The 15,752-nt window shown below is 32.0% G+C and overlaps 2 protein-coding genes and 1 pseudogene across 2 annotated transcripts in view; 1 reads left to right on the top strand and 2 right to left on the bottom strand.

Moving 5' to 3' along the window:
* The first annotated feature begins 1,911 nt into the window (after window positions 1-1,911).
* LOC105131097 (uncharacterized) lies at window positions 1,912-2,778 on the top strand (annotated as a pseudogene).
* A 6,755-nt stretch (window positions 2,779-9,533) lies between these two features.
* On the bottom strand, window positions 9,534-10,410 carry LOC105131157 (uncharacterized). Its single transcript, XM_011033992.1, has 3 exons — window positions 10,334-10,410; window positions 9,914-10,213; window positions 9,534-9,694 (listed from the first exon to the last, which is right to left on the bottom strand). Exons 1-3 carry the CDS (start codon window positions 10,383-10,385, stop codon window positions 9,534-9,536), a joined length of 513 nt encoding a protein of 170 aa, XP_011032294.1. The 5' UTR covers window positions 10,386-10,410.
* Window positions 10,411-13,483: 3,073 nt separating this feature from the next.
* LOC105131096 (uncharacterized) overlaps window positions 13,484-15,752 on the bottom strand; it is a 2,433-nt gene continuing 164 nt past the window's right edge. Inside the window, exons 2-4 of the mRNA XM_011033895.1 lie at window positions 15,550-15,751; window positions 15,216-15,258; window positions 13,484-14,002 (exon numbers count right to left, since the gene is read on the bottom strand). Of these exons, the coding sequence (XP_011032197.1) occupies window positions 13,851-14,002; window positions 15,216-15,258; window positions 15,550-15,751 (397 nt within the window). The 3' untranslated portion in view covers window positions 13,484-13,850. The remainder of the gene's footprint in view (window positions 14,003-15,215; window positions 15,259-15,549; window position 15,752) is intronic.

Here is a 15,752-nt window from a genome sequence, read left to right as displayed (position 1 = left end):
CCGCTTGGGGGAGCCATGAGGTAGCTTTCACACCGAATATTAACTGGTTTATTGATCTGCAAAGAAGAAAACTAAAATAATAGAGGATGAAGGCTCGCAGATGAAGAGGTTAATGGTAAACAAACAGAAATTTTGAAAAACTGGTTATAGATCAAAATTGATTTTATAAGGAGAATAGTTTTGTTCAATAAATATAATGATATTAAGCTATTTTAGTTTATAATTTTTGAATAAATAAAATTATTATCTTTTCACGTGAAAAATTGATAATTTTTACTATTTCTTTACGTGCAATCACACCATCATTTTCAGGTAAGGTACACAACTTTAGCTAAATATAAATCTCTTACCAAAAATAACATAGCCACTGCGTTTGGGATAACCAAGAAACCACCAGTCTCCCAAGACGCTCACTAAATAAAAATCTCATTGGATAGAGGAAACTCCATAGACCGGGTCTAATTACCATCCTAATAACAATAGCTTTGAAAATCTGATATATCCTGGGTAAACATTTATGCAGCTGCATGGAATTAAGCCTTTGAGGATCTGTCTCCTGATAGATTTTGGCTGCAAATAGAAGCAGTTGATGTGATGGGAAGATCAACTTTTCTGTGAACAATCTAAAGTGCTAAGATCTCATGGCCATGGAAGGAATTTTTCGTCATGGTTTCAATGGGCTGCTTTGTTGTACCCAATATTCCTGTCTGCAGTATATTGAATGCTCTCCATTCTTCTCATTCCAAAAATTTTATAGTTCGTGATATAAAATTGGGCAATGGATATTTTAAGATCTGGGGTTTATTATTCGAGTGTTTTTGCTCAATTTTGCAGTTCCATTATTTGCCTGTGCTTGTTAATATATTCAGAAACGATTCTCTACAACCATCTTAAGCATAGAGTTTATCGGTGGTTTGGTGTGAGAGTGGCTGAGTAGATAAAAAGGTGAAGATATATGTACCTCTGTGGCTGGCCTCTGCTTCTCAGAATTCTTCGCAGCTTTGTTATGAAATAATTGCCATGGCTTATATGATGTCGCCATGACATCAATCTAAATGTAATGGTTGTAAAACGTGAGATTATTTAAATGTCTCATTTTAGAAACATCAAAGCACGTTATTTCACTCAAAAAAAGGTGTTCTGTCAAAAATTTAGTGCTAAATTTTAACCAAAAAAAAAAAGCCCAAAATTTGTCCTTAATGTTCTCTAAGAAGCAGTACTCTTACAAGACTTTGATTTCTGAAAAAGGCTTAATAAATTGTATAGCATGGGTTTTGCAGGAACTCTGAGGGGTTCCCGTAGTGTGGTTTGGTTTGTCAGGATAATTGATCCACCTCGTATCATGTCAGTGGGAACAGGGGGTACATGAACTGCATGGGATGGCTGGTGAAAACTTCTGACAGCAGGGAAAAACACGATTATTACAGAGATTCTTAAACTAAATATAAAAAATAAAATTATCATTTGATTTTCTAAATACAATAGAAGAAGATAAAATTAATAAACTAGATAATTTTGTTAAAAAAGAGAGAAAAGATAAAACTAGAGTTTCATTTCATCAGAGAAAACATTTGATTTTTATTTTATCTGAATACCTAGTCGGCATCAGCTAACACATGATTATTTTGTTATGACACATGACTAAGAATAAAGCGAAGTAGATTTCCGTTGCCACCAAAACATCATATGAATTAATTAGTGTAATATTGTATTATATATTATGTTGCCGAATAATGGCTGATCGATACAAGGGCATATTTTCTAGATATTTAAATCAGCGTAAGATAGCTACGAAGTTATTGACCTCTGAGGGAGATGGATCCTCCCCTCCCTCTACCATATAAACACAACAACCGCACAAACCTGATCTCTCATTCCATCTTCCATTTCTCATTCGCTGATCAGATAAAAATGGCCTTCATCGCATTCCTGGCTCTCTCTCTTCTCCTTAATGGCGGAGCTCTTGGTAATAAATCCTTCTACTCATCTCTTTCTCTCTCTGTAGATATATATATTCAATCTTGTATGCTAGCAGTGCTGAATTGTTTCTTTTATTGTTTGACATTGTATTATCTAGGCGAGCTTGTATGCGAGCAGTTGCCGGTTGATCTCTGCTCATATTCAATTGCAACTTCTGGGAAGCGATGTTTGCTGGAGAATTACGCCACGAAAGATGGAGGTGTGAAGTACCAATGCAAGACTCTTAGGTTGTTGTAGATAAACTGAACGAATGGATTGAGATCGATGAATGCATAACTGCATTTGCCTCAGTAGAAACACTGTTGGTATCTCATCAGACTCTCTCCTTCAGCCTCAGTTCTTGACTAAACTTTGCTCAAAGTCGTGCTCTCAAGCTTGCCCCAACATCGTCGATCTCTACTCCAATTTGGCCCTAGCAGAAGGTACTTCCATATGCTAATCCTTTATCTATCTGCAGCCGCTACAACTTTTTATTTCCTTCCACTTCATGTGTCAAAAATCTCGCACAAAAATAATATACATTGCATGCGTATATGCAGGAGTTTACTTGCCAAACCTGTGCGCCAGTCCCCGCCGTGCCATGTACCAGACTAGAAGCAATGGTGATGCAGCCCCTGCACCAGCCTCTGTTGGAGCCCTTTCACCCGAATCTGCCATATCTGGTGCTGCTGATGTCGCTTGCGCTCCAACTTCCATTTGATTCTATTATTGGAGTAATTTATACTAAGTTTATCAATTAGAGATCATGTACGATCTTTCTGCTGTATAGTTCAAAAGGGATTACAAAAACAGAGAATACCGAGCCTATTATTATATACAATCTCTCCTGTAATCGCGATAATAATAATTAGTAGTACTTTCTTTGCATGCCTGTTTAAAATATCTTTATCTCCAACATAATTATTCCATTTAAATATTTTTCCTCAAGAGATTTTTTTTTTCAAAATAACACAGTAAAAAAAACATGAGAATAACACAATTCAAAACTTATTTGAAAATAGCACGGTATAGTAGGTCGTATGCAACTTCAGCCTCAAAAATTTGGGTTTGGCAATTTCTCTGGCCTCTCAGCTCCTAGCCATAAAAAACAACCAACCCAACATAACTCCAACAATTCACAATTCATCACTCAATATAATTCACAGTTGATAATTAAACATAATTATAATTCACATAACTTTTAAATTTAAATTAATTTAAACTAAATTCATAAATTAATTAAATTAATTCTCATAACATTCAAGTATATTATATCACCATATCTAAAAATTACTTTACCGCATCAAACTCATCCTTAGAGCACCCATGTAGGGGTTAGCACCAACAACGCTCCTGCTCATAAACAGGCTTGGAATGCTCGTGGATGGGTCTAGATCGTTCATGGAAGAGTCTACCTTTCCAACTAAATTTCCTCATTCACAAAAATTGATCTCATCATCTGCAAAGTTTGCTTTGGGATGTTTAGCCTCCCTTACTTTCTGGAGCCTAGCATGGCATAAAAAAAAAACATATTGTTGGTCATAACTCATCCCATCTCATTAACTCCTTCATGGAGTGTCGATTGCTGCATTTCGAGCCTCTCATATTAAATGATATGTATAAAAAGTTAACATTAATCATCTCTAATATATAAACAAGATATTTGATAAATGTTATAAGAAAAATTATTTCATGCCAATTGATTTTATCTTGGATAACAAGGCTCATAATGTATAGGATTACATAGATGCTTTGGAAAACACACTCATGCAACTATAATAAACTAGCATTTTTGTGCTCAAATGCCATCTCATATAGCTTTCTAGATCAATTATCGGGTATCGCTCTTAAATATTTGATCTCACTTGGCATGCCAAGAATCTAGATAAGCTATATGAATTATTAATTAATTATTTAGCATTTTACCTTGATAACTAATACTATGCAACTCTTTACTAATATCAATATAATATGGGATGTGCTAACACAATCCAAGCTACGGCATTAACCAATTAGGGCAATGTATCCTAATATTATCAAGCTACATGTGATAGTCATAAATCATCTCTTTCCTGGCATATTAATAAAGTCATTAATTTTAAAGGCTTGGTATAAAACATTCATATAACCTATCAAGATATAAAATACATATATTATAAAACAATCTAAAAATAAAAAAAATGTTAAATAAAAAAAATTATAACTCATACATGGTGAGTTTGTTATGCATCCAATAAGTCATAGTAAAACTCGTGAACATGAATAGGATTTAAAGTGAAATATTTGGCCCAACACCATATGACACAATAAGCCACAAAGTTAGTATAATTTTATATATGTAATGTGTTATTCAAAATTAAATTCACATTTAATTATTACCGAGCTCATATTATGAGTTGCTTTCATCTAAAAATATGAAACATATTGTTTCCTCAACTCTCTAAATGATCGATATGGAGATGTTTTCACGACCAAAGCTAGATGTATTTGAATTGATAATTTTAAGTTATTATTTATAAAAAGAATTAATACTAACAAAAGAAATTTTTCTCTAAAAATATTTTAAATAATTATATTATAGGAATAGTAAACAACTAGCTATTTATCTCTTTTCTTTCATCATGCTTTACATAATTAACAGTATTTATATGCAAGCATGGTCACCATTAATTATAGTAAGGTATAGCCCAAAAGTTTTCGAGGAGTATTAGAAAAAATGTTGGTATTACATTACTTGAGGTACCCATGGTATTACATTACTTGTGGTACCCATGAATATAATACTCATAAATATATACATTATAAATGCTCAAGAAAACATAATCAACTAATCCTTTGTTGCATCCCTTAAGGAGCTCTTAAGATTAGTGTTCAACCACATCAACTTAATATTATCACCTCTAAAACCAATAAGTAGAGGCATGAGTCTTAAGAGATAAGAATATAAGTTCTTTTAGTCATGTATTCCCTTATATCTTATCATAGGGGCTCCGTCTATAGGAGGGCAACTAACATGAAAACATCCTTCAATATAGATGTCATCCCCCTAACACCTAGGTAAAACATATAGGTCTCGTATCTTCATTGTTCAACTAATGCTCAGATCAATTTGTGATCAAGATGGATGTCATGGAGCATGTTGATATCATAAAAAAAAGGCCCCTACAATATATAGACGAACATGCTTATACAAATTCATCATAATATTCTAGTGAAGTATCATAAGATCATTATCCTTAAAATCAATTAATATTTTACAAAATGAATTAAAAAAACCTTGAAATCAATTGAAAATGATCAAATATGAAACCAAGATAAAATAAAAGGAAAAATAGCACTTCAATCAAATATGAAATTGAAAATAAATTTAAAGTGGCTTGAATATCGTGATCACATAGTCACATAATCCACATAAAAGAAATACAAGTCTTATAAAGTCAAAGAATCAGGTTTGATAGGAGTGTGAGACAAAGATTACTTGAACCAAAAAACCAATATTATTAGAATGAAACCCTACCTGACGAATACTAATTTGCAAAGCAAGATATAAGAAAGACACCACAAAAATAGTTGTTATTTGATAAGTCAAATTCATTATTTGTCTCAACAAAGAAAAAAATATTATATTAAGCAAAACACAATTTTATTCAAAACATCATGGTTGATGAATTTTGCACAAAGAAAACAAGATATTATCCTCCTAAATAACCCTATTGAATCTTTATTTGGTTGCAAATCAATAGGCCCAAACAAATAATAAGCTACTAAAATAGTCCTAAAACATCAATTTTGGGATAAAACAAACCCAAACTAAAACACAAGCCCTAAATTGAATGTAAATATCTAAATAATAAAATAAAACAAAAATAAAACCATAAAATAATTGAGATTAATGAAAAGAAGTAATTCATCCCAAAAGTAATATGTCATTCAATACTTCAACCCTCATTTTCTTATGTAGTTAAGATAAATAAAAAAAATTCTTATAAACAAAGGATTTTGAAACATTAAGGAATCTTTGTCACACTTGAAAACCATGTTACTGTCTAATATTGAAGTTCCTTATGAAACCAGGACACTTCAAAAAATAAGTTGTTAAATATCTTTGTGTTATGAGAAAAAAAACCATCTCCAAATAAGAAGTCTATAACTCAAATGACAACAAATAACAAAATTCATATTGTATTTACTAACTTGTATCGTAAGACTTTTTCGAGCTCTGATTGACCTAAAATTTAAAGTCAATACAAAACAACATGTCTGGAAAAATTATAGCTCTGTTTAATGGTTAAATTAAGAGTTATACTTGATAGCGTAAAACTGGATAATAGGTACTATGTAGTATTACACTAAAATTCGAATTTGATTGTCCAACCCTTACATGGATTGCATTATAAAGTTTACAAAAGAAATCAAGAAGAAAATCATATAATCAAAAGAAAAGGTATTGAATCAAATATCTAAATAAAATAAGAGGACAACATAGGTTTTTTTATCAGACAACATGTTTTTTTAAGGTTAAGAGAGAGAAAGAAAAAATTATCGAAGTCAAATTACCAAACGACCCACTACACACACCACTTTATTTAGAAGGGGATGTCGTAATCTTTCTAAAGCCACCGTGGATTGACAATTTTAATTTTTTATCATCGTTGTATGTGCCGATTGAAGTGCGTAAAACTACCTCAAATAGTGACAGGTGTTGTGTGTATACAGTCTTTCTTTTTAAAACATTAATTATTCTTTTTAAAATATAAAATCACTCTTGTCTTGAACCCAAAATTACAAAAATATAACAATGAAAAAGACAAATAAGCCCTCAGACCCAAGTTTAAGAATTTATGATTGAAGAGGTAACCAAGTAAATTCACTATACTTTTTTAAATAAAAAGATGAATTAACCTATATACCTAAGGTAGATTTATTTTGATTTTAAGGATATTCTAATCATTACATTATGTAATTAATAAATAGAATAACAAATTCACCCTTATATTAAAGATAGATTTATTTTGATTTTAAAGGCAATATGGCCATTACATTGTGCAATTAAAAAGTAAAAAGACATATTTAACCTCAATTAATATGATAATAACCGATTGATTCTGGTGCAATTATAATACTATGTTAAAACACCATGCAAATTGACACGACGAAAAGATTGATGTCTTCTTCCAAGTGCAGGAGTGTCGAAGTAATAAATAACCCGGCAAGACTAGGGTCGAACCCCAGGGAGGTTAATTGTATAAATTATAAACAATTATAAACAACAACAATAATAATAACAACAACAACAACAATAATAGTAATAACAATAACAAAAATAACAATAACAATAACAATAATAATAATAATAATAATAATAATAATAATAATAAAGAAAAAGAAGGAGAAGAAAAAGATGAGAACTTTGAGATGGAATATTAATGTAAGGATTGAACAATGATAATAACAAATGTCAAGGTTAGAGGATCCACTAATAGTATGTCAAACAAGTATAGTATAAACTCTTATTATTCAATTGGAAACCACACACAAAGGAGGTTCCAATCAGATTATATATTGTTAACATGATTACATTAGTCATCTTATTCGATTAATGCTAATACTTGTAAATCTCGTCAAGCATTCATTATTATAACTTATGTTAACAACAAATCAAGTTCCTTTCATAGCTCAGGTGTCGGTTATACCATACAGTATGGGCTATGAAAGTGTCAAGCATTTGTTGTACCAAGTGTTATACAACATAAATCAAGATTAGTCATTTAACAAGCAAAGTATTAAAGAGTAAACAAGATAACAAATATAAAACATGTTAGTATCAAATATTAAATTCCATATTAAGTTTACACTATACTTATTCTTACACCATTAGTGTAACCTTTTTCATCTTGACATAATAAAATTAGCTAGACATAATGAAAGAAAGAAAAATAGATAAACAAAATAAGAACATAAATAAGATAAAAGTTAACTAACTAAAGGAAAGGAAATGAAAGGCATAAACTTGATATTAATGAAAACAAAGCATAAACATTACAAAAAAATACAAAGAGAGAAAGCAAGAGCATGATATTGATCTGGACACCAAGATGCCTAAATGCATGGCAAATGCCTCCTTTTATAGGCCAAAATTGGGAACTATTGATTTGATGACTAATTGATGAGTGGGTGACCAACTCTTGACTTTGTGACAATCCTTATCTTCTCTTATTTGCCCAAAAAGTCATTGATAACGTCAAAATTAGAGCCACTTGAAAACATGAAAGTTGTAGAAAATTGTCTCAGCTTTCTTGTGTAAAAACTTCAGCTCATTTGGACTTCTAGAACTCTAGATATGGGCCAAATACTAAACAGTGCTCGGGCTTGAAGACAGATTCGAGCTTTTTTGTTGTTGCTACAATTTGGACTTGAAAATAGCCTTTTTAGATTTGGGTTCCATATGAAAGTTGTAGGCCTATGTCTTACCTTTTCATCCATATAAATTAGACCTAAATTTGAGATCTACAACTCCAGATATGACCCAATTACTGAATAGTGTTCTGATGTGGACTGCACCGACATCTCTTTTCTAAGTTTGGTCATCTCTTTGTCCTTTCAATTTCAGTTCTTAAATTCATCAATCAATCCTTTCATTTATGTGATAGACCTGCATTTAAAATGAACATTTACCATAAATTAAAGGTATCTTATATTATTAGATACATTATTATAAAACATGTTTTAGTTAAGGAGTTATTGATACATCAAGTACAAAATGATGACATAAAACATTGATAAAAATATATTTTTAAGTACTAATCACAAATGAGTTTTCTATAAAGGGCAAAATAAGTAATTTCACTATTCATGTCTACAAAATACTATTCACTATCCCATTTTTTTTTTTTAAGTAGTGTGTGTACACCTCTCAGATTGACTTGCAATTATTTTCTACAACATTTTTTTTTTATCAATTGATAACTTACAACAATAGGACAACCAATTATATCCTTTAGAATAGTTGGCTAGCAGTAAGAAGAAGCTCATGTACATATCTAAAGTGTGATTTGTAGTTGTTTCATATAGAAACAAACACCATTCATTGCTATTGCGCCTGAACAAAATATTGATCATTTATTTTGCTTTTCAAAGGTTAATATTTTGAGTTTTATAAATCTTAAAATTATTAAAAATTTATATAGATATTAATTACAGAACTTATAAAACTAATCAAAATACATAACTTATCACAACCATGTTAATTTAAAAAAGAAGTTATTGACCGCTGATGTACTCAGATAGAAATCGCCGCTCACAAGCTTTATGACGTAGTTCAATGGGGAAAAGGGGGCTGATGATTGCTGATGGAAAATATTTAATTGAAATAATTATGTTGGGGATCAAGATATTTAAACTAGTATGCAAAGAAGGTACTATTAATTATTATTACCACAAGTACAGGAGAGATTTTATATAAAAATAGGCTCGGGATTCTCTGTTTTTTTTAATCCTGTTTTGAACTCTACAACTGAAAGATCGTACATGATCCCTAATTGATAAACTCGGTATAAATTACTCGAATAACATAATCAAATGTAAGTTGGAGCGCAAGCGACATAATCAGCACCGGACACGGCATACTCGGGAGAAAGGGCATCAATAGAGACGGGTGCAGGGGCTGCATCGCCATTGCTTCTAGTCTGGTACATGGCACGGCGGGGATTGGCGCACAGGTTTGGCAAATAAACTCCTGCATATACGCATGCAATATTTATTATTTGTGAACGAACTTTCTGACACATGCAGTGAAAGGAAATAAAAAGTTGTAGTGGCTGCAGAGATAGATAAAGGATTAGCATATGGAAGTACCTTCTGCTAGGGCCAAATTGGAGTAGAGATCGCAGTCGTGTTCTCAAGCTTGTCCCAACATCGTCGATCTCTACTCCAATTTGGCCCTAGCAGAAGGTACTTCCATATGCTAATCCACAAGCTTGAGAACACGACTGTGAGCAAAGTTTAGTCAAGAACTGAGGCTGAAGGAGAGAGTCTGATGAGATACCAACAGTGTTTCTACTGAGGCCACATGCAGTTATACATTCATCGATCTCAATCCATTCGTTCAGTATACCTACAACAACCTCAGAAGTCTTGCATTGGTACTTAACTCCTCCATCTTTCGTCGCGTAATTCTCCAGCAAACATCGCTTCCCAGAAGTTGCAATTGAATATGAGCAGAGATCAACGGGCAACTGCTCGCATACAAGCTCGCCTAGATAATATACCATGTCAAACAATAAAAGAAACAATTCAGCACTGCTAGCATACAAGATTGAATATATATATCTACAGAGAGAGAGAGAGAGAGAGATGAGTAGAAGGATTTAATTACCAAGAGCTCCATTAAGGAGAAGAGACAGAGCCAGGAATGCGATCAAGGCCATATTTATCTGACCAGCAAATGAGAAATGGAAGATGGTATGAGAAATCAGGTTTGTACGTTTGCTGGGTTTATATAGTAGAGGGAGCTGGGGAGGATTCATCCCCCTCAGAGGTCAACAACTTTGTAGGTATCTTATGCTGATTTAAATAACAAGAGAAATACGCCCTTGTATCAGCCATTATTCGGCAACATGATATATAATACAATAATTTAGGGAAGAAGAAATATAGCAGAGAAGAAGTCTTTGTTTGGAGTTAATTTCCAAGCATACTTGTATTAAAATATACTTTTGACATTTATAGCCACACAGTACATAACAGGATTAACAAACAGAATAAACAGACAATTAGCAAAGAATTACACCACCATTCCCTTTCTAACCAAAAACTACTTACCACTTGCTGCCTGCGGCGCGGGCGCCCAGCCACTACATGTTCTGCAGCTTGATCGGCGGCAAGATCCCGAGTTCTTGGTCATATCTCCTCTTCTGGCCACGTTCTTGTGCATATCACATTAATGGCAACGGAAATCTACTTTGGTTAGACCTATTCAGCTGTTGCCAGTTTAGTTTTACCAATGCCCTTGTCGTTTTACGCGGATCTGTCTCTTTTTGACATCCTCCCCTTTTTTGTTTCATCTTGCCGAATTTGGATACTCTTATGTTCCAAAAAAAAAATGACAGATCATGGTTTAAATTTTAGTGATAGTGTTTTTTAATTGAATAAATCTTAATATTGATTTTAATTTCAATAATTTGAATCAAGTGAAAGAGAAAAATTCCTCTGTTGCACAGCTAGAGTATATTTAATATATATATTAAAATTATTTTTATATTTTTATATTTTTGATATCAGCATATTAAAACCATTAAAGAATACTAAAAAAATATCAATTTAATAATTTTTTAAATAAAATAATACACACAGGAAAACAAAAGGAACCTCACTTGCAGGCTTACACTTGTTTTTTTCACACATATTAAGTTTATCCTTAATTAATTAAAGAAAAACACGTCATTAATTGATAATTTACATCACTTTTGTATTCATATTTTTCTTGAATACCCCTCCCCCAGCGGTATTGTAGAAAAATACATCACAAAAAAATTATTTTGAAACAAATAAAAATAAAACGTAGACGGTCTCTTCCAAACATATGAATAAATATGCAAGTTGTTTCGCTTTTATCACGCGCTAAATATGAGAATGCATTGAATATAAATAAAATCATGGACAAAACCATTGAATTTGCCTGTGTTTGTCTCGATTATTTATTTATTTATTGTAGTTAATTTAATTTCTATATAAATTTAAAGATTTTGCCTAAACTATGAACTTTTTGTGAAAAAAAAGATTGTGATATTATATTTATAGTTAAATTAACTATAGAATATAGACAAATGGATCCTCCCACTGCAATTGATGACATATATGACATGATAGTTCATACAGTGACATACTGCTACGTTGCGCTTTGGATATTAAAAAATTGAACTTAACAATATAATAAATGGATTGAAGGAAATCTTTTAGTATTGCTATTAAATTTGGTATAATGAGATAAATTTAAAAACTTTAAACCTGTCTTTTTTTTTATTTTTGTCTAGGTTTTAAATTTATTATGTGTGAATTGTTGTGGTTTGATTTTGTTATTTTAGTAGATTCAAATAAAAGAATCAAAGAAATAAATAATAAATAATTCTGATCTATCTTTCAACCTCATAACCTAATTTATAAATTCAATCAATTATTTTTTTATTTTATTTATATAATAAAAAATTTAAAAATTAATTAAATTTTAAATTTTAAATTTTAAAATAAAACAATTAAAAAACTCAATATTAAAAAAAATCAAAAAATTAACCCCACGAAAAAACTAAAAGCACAAGCCTGAGGATGGCTTGCACGCCTCGGTGAGGTACTTTTTTTAACTTTTTAGGAGGTGGACGCCCCTTGTGTTTTTATTATAAAAAAAAAAAAATCAAATGAGTCGTAGACATCGCATTGTTTCCTGGTTGTAGCCTAGATTCCACCCATTATAGCATAGCGATTATCGAAAAACAAGGAGATGGTTTATTGAGTTGGAAATTTATTTCTCAACTTATTTTTATTTAAAATTATTTTAAAAAAATTAAATTATTTAATAATCCTAAAATACTTTAAAATTATTTTTAAAAATAAAAATCAATCAAATAAAAAATAATGATATCAATATCAATATCCTTTATCAGGGGTGAAGAAAAAATATTATTATCAAACTTCATTTCTTAAATAAAATTTATTAGCTTTAAAAATAGTGATTTTTTTCACCGAAAAGTGGCATCATCAACAATTTTACTCTCTTTTTATTTTTTTAGATGATTTTCTATCTATCTCTAAAAAATACTAAAAATAAATAAAATAAACTTTTAAATTAAAATAAAAATTATTGTAAATTTAGTACAAGGTATGTATTTTCTACGTGTTTCACTCTCTAGTCTCTACCTTTTAATTTTTTATTTTATAATAATTTGAAAATTAATTTAATCTAATCAGGCTATCAAAGATTTAAATTGAAAGAAAAAAAATCATCAAAATATCAGTTATTTCATTGCTCATATTATGATAATGAAACCGACCTCATGTGTTTTATTATTTTGTTAATGTTAATATATTAGATAATAATTGAAGAAATTGTCGTTCAAAATATCTAATAACAAAAATATTAAGTATCATTTCTGGGCTTTCCTTCCTAATCATTGAACATCAAAAGTTCTTTCTTTTTTGTTGCATGCGCATACATCACGTCTTTTCTCAACAGAAGAAGGCGGTAATATAACGTAATTACTTGAAGCCTGCTGTGAAAATGGTGGACAATTCGATGACGACAACTCAAAGATGGATCAAGGCAGCAAGCTGACTGCTTGACTTGACTGACTGTAAATTACTACGAGATTACAAATAGATATTGCCAAGCATTAAGTATTTTTAATGTAGAATAAAATGTTTGAGAAAAAATGGTCTTGTACTTATTTCTTCTTCACTAAACACTCGCAATCAAAATACGATAATTCGAAGTGACCAAAGAAGGCACCACGCTACTAGAAATCTGATATATCTAGACAGATTCCATCAATTATTATGGTGGAACCGAAAAAACAAGAACAAACAATATCCCACTTCAGGAAAATCTTGCAGAACAAAGTCCACAGTGCTCAATCTTTGTTGCTTCTACCGTTTTCCATTTCCATTACTTCGAATTTGTATAATCTAACAATGATTCCTTTTCGTAAAATGTCTAACAAGGATGTTCCCGAAAAACAGAAACATTGAATACATCAAGAAAGGACTTGATCCAGAAGCATGGAACACCCCGAGATACACCTCTCAGCTAAATGAAACACCTGCACAACTCAAGGAACCAACCCAACAAAGATGACAGAGAAGGTATTGTCAGGCTACCACTTCTGACTGAAGAAAAAAAAGGATTAAGCTGCCTGAACTTCAGTCTTTGCAGCAGTTTCTGTTGATTTTGGTGAGCTTTTCTTTCCTTCAATTGATTTTGCTAAGCTTGGAATGTACTTCCAGCATCCCTTGTGAACTCCACTTATCTTCTTGGGAGCATCGGCAATTGGTAATCCTGTATTAAATGTTGATAAGATCAACTCCGCCTCCATGTAAAGAAAAATATTTATACGAGTAAAAACAAAGACAGCCAGCAGTTCTTGTTGTTCCACGTATCAAGTAAAATAGGGAAACAAGTCAATTTTAAAGAGGTCACTACCGCAAACATAGATAACAAGCAAAAAGGGAAGGGTGGGAAAAAGACTTCAGCAGATTCTGTCATCTACAGTCATTCAACATGCATATACTATCAAGGAGGAGATAGCATGTGCCATGTGGTAGAGAAAAAAGGATCATCATTGAAAGCCCCATCAGAAACTAATAAGTCTGGGAAGGTTTCAAAATTGCCAAAGAAAAGAACAAGAAACCTAGGAAATGGTTTGAGCTCCACAAAAGTTTTTAACCCCTAATATAATTAAACTAGCATAACCAACATTTCCATTTAGTTCTTACAGAAATAAAATGCAAGCAAGATGATTTCCTACTAGATCCAAGACTGATCCTCTGGGGAAGATAGAAGAAAGAATTTTCATACAACCATCCGAGTCCCTAGAATCTAAAGAGCATTAAAACCTGTTCAAACACTAACTCTTTTTCAGGCATATTGAACTTTGAGAATTGAAAAATTATTCACCATAAATTAACATATGATCACCTGAAAAATGATCCAGAAGGGGCTTCTTTTTTTCCATATAAACTAAGGCAGGTAACAGGTGTCCTCTGATTATGGTTTCCACAACCAATCACAGATAATCGAAACAAATCAGTAAAGTGAGAGAGTGGGCATACTGCAAACATAGCACAAATTCTTGTCCTATGTTCAATATGTATTATTGTGAAGTCTTGTTCCAATGAGGTAAGTTAAACTACTACTTCTAATGGAATTGGAACCTACAAACAGAATAAAAGTGGGCAAAAAGGCATTCCCTATTCCTTCCTCTACGGATTTTTATGTGGTGTTTATTGCAGACAAACTCCGCACCTACACAACCGATACAAAATCTAAAAGCTCCAGTTAAACATTGGATGCAGCCATTACTTTAGCAAGAAAGCTGGCAATGAAAAATAGAACATGACCTCCACAAACTTCCATGAACTTCAATCAAACAGACAAAAACACCACATCTTTTGGGGGGGGAAATTCAATCAAAAGAAAAAAAAAACACATTAAAATAAAATGAAATAATGAAGAATTATAAAATTCAGAAGATAGCATAACTAAGACTGACCGTCTTTGTGAGCTATTCCCCATGCTTTTCCATGCCTACCATCCTGCAATGATCAGAAACACATTAAACCCTGAAGAATCCCTTAACCAAGATGAAGAAATAAACTCCAAATTTATCATAATCTAATGATCTCCAAAGATAGATAAAGGATTAGCATATGGAAGTACCTTCTGCTAGGGCCAAATTGGAGTAGAGATCGACGATGTTGGGGCAAGCTTGAGAGCACGACTTTGAGCAAAGTTTAGTCAAGAACTCCAGCCAAAAACCCTAAACCCGCTAATATTGATACTTACTAGTCAAAATATGAGTGGAAGGGAAAGGGAGGGTCCAGTACCTTGTAGAGATTGATTTTGGTGATCTCGTAAGATACATTGGCCCAATGAGATTTAGCCAAGTGGTATCCGATACCCCAATGAGGCAAGAACTGAGCCACCTCGAAGAGGTTCTTCTTCTTTCTTCGTTTCGGTATGGATGTTTCATGTTTAGGGTTTTGAGCACTGGCTGCAGAAGAAGAAGTACTTAGGGTTTTCAGCAGGG

Source organism: Populus euphratica, unplaced genomic scaffold, assembly GCF_000495115.2.
Source record: "Populus euphratica unplaced genomic scaffold, PopEup_1.0 scaffold76.1, whole genome shotgun sequence".
Taxonomy (NCBI): Eukaryota; Viridiplantae; Streptophyta; class Magnoliopsida; order Malpighiales; family Salicaceae; genus Populus; species Populus euphratica.
The sequence above is the reverse complement of the archived record's forward strand: the minus strand, read 5'-3'. Positions and strand labels throughout refer to the sequence as shown.

What these genes read in the sequence shown, in the direction of transcription:
- LOC105131157 (XM_011033992.1), bottom strand. Translation starts at nt 10,385, where the DNA reads ATGGCCTTGATCGCATTCCTGGCTCTGTCTCTTCTCCTTAATGGAGCT. An exon ending in TCTCCTTAATGGAGCTCTTG is followed by an intron (nt 10,214 to 10,333) that starts GTAATTAAATCC and finishes TATATTATCTAG; the next exon opens with GCGAGCTTGTATGCGAGCAG. An exon ending in TTGTGGATTAGCATATGGAA is followed by an intron (nt 9,695 to 9,913) that starts GTACCTTCTGCT and finishes GCGTATATGCAG; the next exon opens with GAGTTTATTTGCCAAACCTG.